This window comes from Pezoporus occidentalis, unplaced genomic scaffold, assembly GCF_034315485.1.
Source record: "Pezoporus occidentalis ecotype Australia unplaced genomic scaffold, CSIRO_AGI_Poc_V1 ctg39, whole genome shotgun sequence".
NCBI classification, from domain to species: domain Eukaryota; kingdom Metazoa; phylum Chordata; class Aves; order Psittaciformes; family Psittacidae; genus Pezoporus; species Pezoporus occidentalis.
This window is the reverse complement of record NW_026915713.1, coordinates 5,915,583-5,926,714: the sequence shown is the minus strand read 5'-3', so window position 1 is coordinate 5,926,714 and position 11,132 is coordinate 5,915,583. Positions and strand designations below refer to the sequence as shown.

General features: G+C 39.8%; 1 protein-coding gene across 3 annotated transcripts; it reads right to left on the bottom strand.

Moving 5' to 3' along the window:
* Window positions 1-1,004: 1,004 nt before the first annotated feature.
* ZUP1 (zinc finger containing ubiquitin peptidase 1) lies at window positions 1,005-11,007 on the bottom strand. 3 transcript variants are annotated; one of them, XM_062632447.1, is made up of 9 exons: window positions 10,707-11,007; window positions 9,589-9,699; window positions 8,538-8,647; window positions 7,646-7,814; window positions 6,000-6,188; window positions 5,514-5,682; window positions 4,825-4,976; window positions 4,255-4,475; window positions 1,005-3,044 (listed from the first exon to the last, which is right to left on the bottom strand). In XM_062632447.1, exons 1-9 carry the CDS (start codon window positions 11,005-11,007, stop codon window positions 2,997-2,999), a joined length of 1,470 nt encoding a protein of 489 aa, XP_062488431.1. In that variant the 3' UTR covers window positions 1,005-2,996. The 3 variants fall into 3 exon arrangements, with proteins under 3 accessions (XP_062488431.1, XP_062488432.1, XP_062488433.1); XM_062632448.1 differs by having other exon boundaries at window positions 4,936-4,976; XM_062632449.1 differs by lacking the exon at window positions 10,707-11,007 and adding an exon at window positions 10,374-10,641.
* Window positions 11,008-11,132: the final 125 nt, after the last annotated feature.

Below are 11,132 nucleotides of genomic sequence, written 5' to 3'. Positions count from 1 at the left end.
AAATCACATATAAATTAAATTGAATATAAATAGAAAAAAAAAAGTGAAATATTTTGTCCCTCAAATTTGAATTTACACAGCTGTGACACTGTTCCAAAGGAGAAATGAACACATTTTCAGAATCATGGTAGAACAGTTAAGGCTTCTGGCAAACCCAAGTTTATTATCACAATAATCACCGGAAGCTTTTCTCAGAGTTAATCCACATAAAGAATAAACTGCATCAGCACTCGCTATATAGCAGAATCAGAAGGCTTTTCATTCATCAGTTTGTGCTCTGCCTTGTGTAGGGCTGCAGACACTCTTGCACTGTTTTCAGAAAATACAGCTTGCAGCTGAACACGAGCAGCTAGGAGCCCCAGCAACGACAAGTCTGTGATTTACTTCTGATTAGAAGTGTATTGCTCCTTCTCTTGGCCTGCCTGCTAGGAAGTCGATCAAAGTCCATCTTGGAATTTCATTACCACAGTCAGTGTCTTCACCCCTCAGTTAATCAAATATTCAGGATCTTGGGAATAGATCCAAACAGCATCCTGTTGTTTCTCTGACAAAGATTATGAAAAGTTCAGCTTTTGTGAACCCGGTCTGGCAAGAGGCAACAGTTAATTTAGTTAGCATCAAGTCTAAATGCAATCTTGCTCAGGGCAAACTTTTGGTAGCAATGGAAGTGAAGTTCTGGGTCTCTTTCAGGTTATTTATATGTTTCATTACCCTACTGCTTTCTTTCCACTGGTGCCCAGCTAATGTTTGAAAGCTACCCCACTACCCTGCACCAGCTGCAATGCCCTAAAAGGACTATTGCTTGTTATACCATGATTACCTTGGGTGTTTGGACCTTTACATGGCATTCCTGGGGTCAAGCTGAAAGAATAGAGACTCCATGAACTGACCTTTATAAATGTGTAATTAGGCCTGTGTTGCTCTGACACTCCCAAAGCACTTGTTAAGCAAATAAAACACAACAACCCACCAACCAACCAAAAAACATAAAACAAAAAGGAAAAAAAACAAACACAATAAAATTTATTAGGATTTTGGCATAAAGTCATGCTTACACAAAGAACCAAGTATCTCAAGTGGTTGGTTTCTGTCCAGTAGGTGCCAGGAATTGCCATCACAACAGCCCTTGTAATGGCATCTTCAGCTGGATCAAACAAGATTTTCACTCTCCTGCTCACTTACAGTCTACCTGCTCTGCAGTGATTACACAGGAATCAAACAGCATGCACAAGCCAGTACAAAGAGATTATTTCAAATTTGGCACATTACGGCATTTCATTGAAACACCGGCTAAGTCCCAGTGGCAGGCTGTGAAGTGCTGAAATGAAGAGCTGGTGCTGAGCTACAATTCCTGCTTCTTAAGGCTTAAATATCTGGGCACAGTGTCAGATTAGTAAAGAGCACGCTTGGTCTGGAATTAGCAGAGCCTTAGCCAGGTACAGACTCAGCCCCAATCACAGGGGAGGTGAAGGAACAGTACAGAGAAGACTGAAGTCTATCTGCAAGACGTTAAATGATCACATGGCTGCCAAACTTGACATGGCCTAAGAACATATGCACATAGAGCAGGGCTAATATGGCAGCTAATGGTCTCCCAATTCCCAGAAACTATATTCCTAGTCTCAGCTCCTCTAGTGTTCTGAATATTTAATTCTTTCACAGGTTAAAGGCCACTTTTACATATCTACTGAAATTAATCCACTTTCATATTTTAATTTTTTCTTTCATGCATGTTTCAGAAAAATTCCTGATTTATGGGCTGTAATACCTTTATATGTTCATGTGTTTCATACTTTCAAAAACTACTGGTTCTTATTGCCAAAGTATATTAAACATGGCAGAAGCAGGTCAATGGTAAGACTCCTACACCTACACCTAGATGTTAACATGCAAGAGTCTAAATGAAAAGGTAAGTATCTAAGCTCTAGTTACAGTAAACAGATGCTATGGCATGATTCAGTTGCTTACACAAAGGCATCCTGTGCTATCTGCAACAGACTCAACCATCCTTCCCAGCCTCCAGCTGCCCTGCTGGTGAGGGATGATGCTTACAATCTGCCAGAGCAGCATGTCTTAGATATAGCAGGGTGCCTCAAATGCCCAAGATACTTGTTTCAGCAGATAGCTGCAGTCTCTTAAATGGCATTAACCCTGCACAATGAAGACTCTACTTGACAATCAGTTCACACATCCTTTTGAGATGTCTCTGAGACCTAGGGGGATGTACATTATAAAACATAAACAAAACCAGAAATTAAAAAAGGATACTATACCCCACTATACCTCAGTGGATTGCCTTGTGCAGCCCCTACAGCACATGTACCCCACATTTTGGACACCACTACCTTAGACCTCACAGCCAATGCGAACACTGATCCACCCCATAAGCACACATTCATGTTTACATGTGACATATGTATGCAGAGGAACCAGCTAACTAACTGAAAAGAAGTTCAGTAGCAAACTAATCCTTTGTGGAACATATTGTATTGTGAAATCTCTAAACTGTCTCTGTACTTGCAAATAGCTGCAGGAAAATTTGCTGAGGCATAATAGATATTTGTTGATCAAATTTGGTTAAGAAATAGAGCACTGGCCACAGAGGCAGCATAAATATATTTACAGAGGTAAACCATGACCTAGTACTCCAATAAAGTAGTTCCACGGTATCTACCCACTGCTTACTGGCAGTTACCTGTGGTGCATAGTCTGCTATGGAATGGTAGGTGTTGCTTGGTAATTTAAGCAACAAAGAAAATACCAAATTTTCTTTTAAGACAAGCACTATTATACTTCAGAGTTACAGAGTCATCAAGAGGGCAGAGCTTTGACTGCAGATCAAAACAACAGGTCTACTCCAGTGCTGTGCTTCTCCAGAGACCCCAGGCATTTATGGAGACATAGTTTAAGTCTAAAATCATGGAGATAGGGTCACAGTCCAGAAGTTTCATGTTTTGCATCCAGCAAATTGCAGAAATAGGTAATAAAGGCATCCTTTAAGGAATCTTCTCTGATGTTAAGACCTGAGAAGCATGGCAGCGGGCCTAAAAAAAGGTGGAAAGAGAATAGTTTAATGAACAGAAATACCGCTTTAAAGAACATTTTCCAAATTAATAGTTTTGTAAGCTTAACTAATATAAGAGGTTATATTTCATCATAATTAAATGGGAGCTTTCAAGACAAAATTCCAAAGAACTGGTATTTTTAAATATAAATCAAATCTTTGAAAAGAGGAAAACACCAAAAACCAAACACCACCACCCCCACCCCCAAATCCCATACAATACTCTTCTTTTTACTGTTTTCTGAATTTTAAAGCTTTTGCCAATAGAAGGAAGAGAGGATGGTTGTGTTTAACTGATATTCCTTACATGTTCAGGACCAGAAAACACTTAATACCTCATTTTAATATACAGGCATTAAAGACAGTTGAGTAGGTAACACAGTCATCAGTTACTTCACAGTTTAAACAGACGTCCATCCTGAAGCTAGTGCTAGAATATGATGAATAGTGCTGAGAAGACACCACAGAACTGGAACATGGGTCCTCAGTATCAATTTGTTAGTGTAAGAAAGAGAAAGCTTAAGAAACAAAAATTATATCTCACATTCATCTGAAGACTTCCAAAGTCTTAAAAAGCTATGATGCCTAAAGTGAAACATGTGGGTAAGATTTATTAAAATGCCAACAGCTCAAACATATAAGTTGCTCAGATCTGTGTTCTGAATATATAAATATCTAAGTACTTTCAGAAAGTAGAATGCACTAGTTATAGTGTCCAAGCTGAGGAGACGTGGGATGGTTAAGCTTCAGTTTCTGTGAGCCTCACTCTTCAACTATCAAAGGCTGACAGACACCCCATAGCTTTACAAAGTCACAGTAAAAACCCCTGAACGTAATTCTGGACTATGAGTACTCTGGAAATACCTTCTATGTTCACAATAAGTTATTCAGAAGAAAACCCTGTAACAAAAATGAAAGAAAAACCTAATTTACATCTGCAAACATCTGCAAGCCACATAAAAGACTTTGAAGTTGTCAGTTACATCAAAGTGGCATGCATTTACATGAAAAACAATTTTTGGTTTTGATAGCCTGTGATTACTCAATTCACAAATAAGTAGAAAGTGGCAAAGAGCAAGGAAAGTGAAGAGATAAAAAAATACCACCATGAAACCATATATGCATATTAAAGAAGAGATGTAGATTCTTTCTCATTTTCTTAGATAGAAACCATTTTCTGAAATACTTACAGCCTTCTCTTCCAAGGCAAGTACACCATCTACAGCCACTATCTGATATTGTTTTTCTTTTAAGCTACCCAGGTATTTCCGAAGTAGTTTGAGACTAGTACCATCACTGTTTTGTTCTAGCAGTTTCTGCATTTCTTGGGAAGGACATCCCGGATCAAACAGTAGCAAACATAAGGTTTTATTCTTCTTCTCTTCTATTCCAACAACAGTACGACTATGACCTAATTTCAAAATATCAAGACTCAGTATTTTGAAAACACATACATCCCATTTTCTTCTTCATAGCATACTACTTATTTTCAGATCAAAAAAGACATTACTTGAAATTTAATAAGATCATTATAAGTAAACAGCAGATGTCAAAAAAGTTGAGATCCCAATTACATCCAGCTCTTTCATCCTATAAAAATACAAGCACTAATGTTGTTCTTACTAAGTAAAATTTAAAAAAAAGGAAATAAAGTCATGCCTTCAATTAAATGATGAAGGAAAATAAAATGTTGCTCTGATTTGCAGCACATATAAAAAAAGATACAGAATAGGAAGAAACCAGTGTATTGTGATACTGACCTTCATGTTGCAAGTAGATGGGTGGCTTGGAAGTACACACTACCTTTGCACCACTTCCATTATCTGCAGAATAGTAATGCAAAACCCATTCAAATAAACGAGGGTGTGTACCTGTAGGGCCTGTTGGTTTGTGAAAGTCAATGATTTGACACCTACAGAGCATTTAGAAGGAAAGCAACAATAAGATTTCAAGTAGGTTGTTTGTTAAAACCATTTCTCGCCTCTCAATTCCTTCTGCACCAAGAAAGTTTTCTAAACACAGCAATTCCAGCCATCAAGTGGCTGTTAACACTTTTCCCCTTTTTTCTTTTTAAATACAGAAGCAGGGGACACACAAAGTGATGCAATATATACTGTTCAAACCTGGAATATTTATTTCATAACAAAAAAATATTGTGATACACATACGCTACAGAATCCAATTAACAGTTTTCAAAATTATATTCATGAATAGCTGAAATTCAGATTCTTCTAGAGAAATAAAGTTTTTAAACATGTTTGATTTTATGCATGTGGTGTAATTCTTCACCAAGTTTCAAAGATCTAAGTAGTTATTCAGTTTATGTACCCGCATAAGCAGTTACACAGCTTTACGTTGTGCAAAATCAGATCTGTTTATAGGTTGCTTAAATTTAAAGCCATAAAGTTGGCTTTGTAATCCCACAGTTGGCAATTCTGACCTTACTTACTTTATCCTTAGACTGGTTAACAGTGAATAAATTTCACATGCTCCTATCCATGCTTTTGAGCCATGTAATCTGTTGTTGAAGTGAGATGCCCCATGAGGATCAAAGCCTTCTCTCCAGGCATCTTCAATCATGGACTGAATCTTCGGTATACAAGGAATTGCTGTAGTATCTGGAACAGAAAAGGTTTTGAATGGTGGTTACAGTTACTGAAATAGTCTATTAAAAACGTTCAGCTTCTTTTATAAGAGGCAGTTGCTGTTACAAAAATGCACCTAAACAAACCTAAAGCTAAAACTTCAACCACATCATGCCTTGCCAGTATTCACCCCTCTGAATCTTTCCACAGGAAGCTACAGTTGTATAACAAGCATTTAATAGGTATCATTGACCTAGTATGCCTTGCTGTGTAAATGAAATGGCAAAACATTAATCAGTAGGTTGTCATCCAGAGCACATGAAAGGAGTAGGCAGCATTTTGTTTAATACCTCTCAAGCAGTCATTATACAAGCTGTTTTGCAACAGTGAGGAAAGGAGCATTTGGAAATTCCTGTAACCACAACCCCAGCCTCTGTCGCCCAAAGATGAGTGGAAGTGATCTACTCTTGCTGAAAGCCATACACGCCTCACATCTTTGTTTTCATTCTGATAGTACTTGCACAATGCTTCAATGATTCCTAAAAGAAGATGAAATACAAAGTTTATCTGTAAAATGAACTACAAAGTTTGCCATGAAAACGTTTTTCCCCAGCTTGGAACAGCTACAGGTTAAGACAATTTCAAAATTTCTAAGTGATCTTACATTATATCTAGAACTCAAATCTCAAAACCTGTGGACATTACACCTATTTCATTTTGATGGTCTTTATTTTGATGAATTCATGCACTATAAAGCTTTCAAAATTCAAGTTACTTTTTCACTGCTCTTACACAATGAGTATTTTAAATTAAACAGCTTGGACTACATTATAAGCTGTGATACACATAGGGACTATTACAGTGAAATAGGAAAAATATCATCACCAATAGAGCATTCCTATGCTGCTGCCACCTCCAATGCAAGCTCCTCTTAAAACCATGGAAATACTCACGCATACTACGTAATTCTTATACTTCCCACAAACTTGGAGAAACTTTCTTGAAGAAACTAAGGCATGAAAAAAATGGTAGAGAATTTGAGAATTACTGCAAATATCGTTTTTAAAATCCACTTGCAGGATATTCCAAATCCTCTTGTGTTACGTGAAAGAACACACCTGGGAATGCTCTCTCCAATTTGTAAATGTAAATTCTCAAAAGCCCTTTATTGCCATGCTACTGTGAAGACAATTGTTTCACAGCCACAGGTTATTTTCTGAATTCCTCTCTGAAGTCTAAATCACTGCCAAGAATGAAAGCTTTAAATCTATTATTTCCACTCAATACATTTTATAGAGGAAATTTTATTTTACCTGTCAAGAACCAGATGGGTATTTTGTAAGCTAGAACAACTAGCAATACGCTAAAAGACATCTGAACTGTGGTCTTGGTTAAGTAAAGACAAGCAAGCCTTTTGAAAGGGACCAAGAAATCCATTGGCTCTGTATATTTGTACCAATTATAAAACATTTCAAGGAAGATGTATCAAGTAGATACCTACTCCTCCCAGCACTCTCCTGGACTTTGTAATCAAACACTGTGTTTACCTGGGACCCACCAACATGTTATTACAATTAAATGAAATAAGACAAAAAGCAACTGTAAATTTTAACCGCTACATTAAGTCAGGGACCAGTGAGTAGCAAGTAGAAAACAAGCACACACTCAAGGACAACCAACTTGCAATAAGACATTTGCATCTTTTGGTACTTTTTGTATTTGCGCTCTTAACCAAACAACATAGTTCCAAGGTTCCACAGGAAAAAGAAGATGAAAAAAGTCTTCACATTAGAATAAAAATTAGAAATACACTAAGCTTCAACTTCCTTATTAGTTTAGGACTAAGATAGTATAGATTGATCTAGAAAATCAGGATTAGAACTAGGATACAACTAATATTAAACATTCAATTATATGCTTTCTTTAAGGCAAGTTTGACCACTACAACCAAGGTCTAAAAAGTACAGTCTTAATTGTACAATTCCAGCATTTTTACCTGAGGTTTTTGTTTTCCCATCATCTATACCAAAAGCCAAACTTTCCATCATGTCAGCTTTCCTCTTGTGATAATCAAAAGGTTGCATTCTTCCTCTATCAACTTCTCTTTCCATATTCTTTAGGAATTGCTGCTTGTAGCCTCCAGAATTATCTAACCCGTACTGTCTCTGTTAGGGACAGAATGTGCATGACTTAAATCACATTTTTTTAAATGAGCCTTTACTGATTTTGAAAAGCTGCGTGAACAATCAGTAACTTTGAAAAGCAGTGAACAGTGAGACACAGAAACTTCAGATTTATGTTTTAGAGCTTGCCAGGCTTTGGTCCTGAACAGGAATGTGGGAATAGGAAAGCCACACCTAGAGGAACATCCCTCTGCTCCATTGGCACAGAGGCAGTGAATGGCCAGGAGGTAGCGAGACTGGGGAATGAGCTATAAAGGCTGTCAGGTGGGATAGAGGAAAGCAAGACCTAGCAGGGAATGGTCACTGGAGCAGGTGATGGTATCCAGAAGAGCATGCTGAGGGCTTTCAAGCGCTCTGCCAGGCAACATGCTCCAGGCTGCCCTGCAAGGCAGAGTACAGTATGAGGCAGCAGGCCTGCTGAGGCCCTCAGTGGGAGCAGTACAGCATGCCCTATGCGCATCCAACCCCATCCCAAGCCATCATCACTCAAAGCAGTAAACTCAAGTAGCTCAAGGCAAGCATCAGCATTGCTGAGAAGCTTATATCTGCCTGTAGCCAGACCTGCGTCACTACTTCAACAGCCTGTCTCACTGCACAGGTCTGACCTGGCATGACAATTCCTGGTCATTACAGCTCCAACATAGGCACATCAGCTTCTAATGGCACAACTGTTCACCAGTTTACCATTTAAAAACATGACTGTACCTGCAGCTTTTTAAATTCTTCCCTCTCTTGCTTCTCTTCTTCTGATTTCTGCCATTTATCTTCTTCAGTTTGGAGCTGCTGAGCCAGTTCTAGATCTCTCATGTTTCCACCTAGCCAGGAATAACATTCCAAAGAGAGAGGACCTGACTGGGAGGTTAACAACACTTTGGTAGATTTTCTTTAATTTTTTTTTTAAGATTCTTTTCTAAGCGGACATACATAAACACAACTGGGCATTAAATTTAAGAGATGTATCCCACATTAATCTGAGCTATTAGCAACAAGCATTAAACAGGACTGACTGCATTCAGTTTACCAAGACTAAGAATCTTGACTTGGATGCAGTTCATGCAGTTACAGGAGCAATTACTTGGCAAGTAATGCCTGTACCTCTACTAATAAAAAAGCAGCTTTTGTTTGCTATGTTTCACTTCACTGTTAGCAAGAAGTCCCAGCTTCTTGAATACACCTTTCTTAGCTTCTAGGATCACTACCAGCACTCCTGTAACAAAACCAAATTTAGGATCAGAGAACCAGATAGGGAATCTGCAGCATTTTATCAGCCATGCTAATAAATAATTTTGATTCCTTTCCTTATTGCTATACCTAACGAATCAGCACAATCATTTAGAGAAAAAATTGGAAAAATATATGAAGTTTTCATAAGCTACAGATTTGCAGCTCATCCCACTGGAATGTGCCACATTCCGTTTATGTAAAACTATGTGTATGTAAAACTTCTATAGAATTAGAAGAAAATATAATATGGCCGTCTTAAACATTCTTCACTCTTGAGTTTTAGTTTTTGGCTAACATACAGTGACTTTATTTAACAACCATGCACAGACAAGTGTTTCTTTTAGCACGTATAAGTAGGTAGAAACTTGGGCAAGTGAACTGCTATCAACTATGTTAACTTCATCATATATGTGTCAGTTTCTTTTTACGTAAGGTAATATTTAGTTTAACTTTTGTCCCACATTCTATACTATATCATGCAAATATTTGTAAATGCTTTCAAGTATTAACAAGACTGCATCCTTTCACATACCTTCCAAAAAGCTGTTTTCCTCGAAGTGTAAATCCACATGTTCTTCAAGAATCTGAATGTTTGTACAGGTAAGACTACACATTGGGCATTCGTAAAGCTGTTCACCATTTCCTGCATTTCAAGAAGAAATACAGTTTCTTGATTAATGCAATTCCTAGGGTAGGTTTTCTTTTTTGTTTTTTTTGTGTCTTTTTTTTGTTTTTGAGAATCATCCCCTAATTGATACAGTCTAAGATAAATAAGTTTCTTAAATAGTTACCAACTTTGGACAGTTAGAATAAGATTCTAGCTATGCTTAGAATAAGATACAGTATTCAAATAAATAATGATTTTCTTTACTCCAACTTCATTCACCAAAATATCCTTGTGGTCTCCAAACCAGTGTTTAGCACTTCATAACACATGAGTGCTGGAGCTTTCCTAAGTCCCTACCTCAAACCAAAAGCTACCTTTCCCTAACACGTCCTGCAACTGCTCTATGGGATCTACGGGAAAATTTTTCACAATGAGACCAGCCATCAGAATAATCTCCACAGAAAAGTAGTGAATTGACCAACACTTAACACTTTTAAGATTCAGCTAGACAAGGTGCTAGGACACCTACTCTAGGTCATGTTTTGCCAAGAAAGGCTGGACCAGATGATCCTTGATGTCCCTTCCAAACTGGTATTCTATGATCCTGTCTAGAATGAGACTTCAAGGGACAAGTCAAACTTTTGTGAGCAAAGTTATATGCCAAATAGGTAACAACCACCTCCCTATCACATGAAAGCATTACAAGTTACTTTCGTTGATACAGACAGCATATTTTGGGAACGCAGAACACTACAGGTTCGTCAGCATTACAGCTCTAGAGCAGATTTTTCGAGCGACGCCTGCATTGCCTTCACGCACTATCACGTTCTAAGAGACTTCTCCCGACCGCCTTCAGTCGAGGCCCCTAATCCGCACCCGCAACACTCTCTGGATTCTCCAGCCACATCCTCCAGGGCGACAACGTGGCCGAAGGAACACTCAGGCAGCTCCCCAACACGGCGGGATCACCCGGGCGGTGAGGCCCTGGCACAACCCCAACCTCCGCGGCAATCAGGCGCCATCCCCAAACCGCCGCCGCTCACCTGGGCCCAGGTCCCCCAGCACGTGCCCGTGCCGAGCCCAGAGGTGCGCCTCCAGCTCCCGTCCCGCTGCCTCCCCGCAGAAGGGGCATTCGGGCAGCCCCTCGGGGGACGGCGGGCGGCGGGCTGCCGGCGACCCCAGCTCCGCCGTGTCGGTGTGGCGGCGGCGCTCCTCGCAGCGCGGCGGGCCGCCGGTGGCGCAGCAGAGACGGAGGTCGAGGTTTGCTGGCCAGGGGTGGCGGCAGCGATTCCCCGCCGCCTCCTCAGGAGACAGCGCCCGCCCGCACAAACCACACAGCAACATCACATCCCCTACACCTAGCCGCACTGCGTCACGTCCTTTCTGCCTAGGGGCGGGGGCCTGCTCGCGGAGCATACCGGGAACGGATGGGTCCGCCCTCCCGGCCTGTGCGGAGCGCGGCGGGTGGC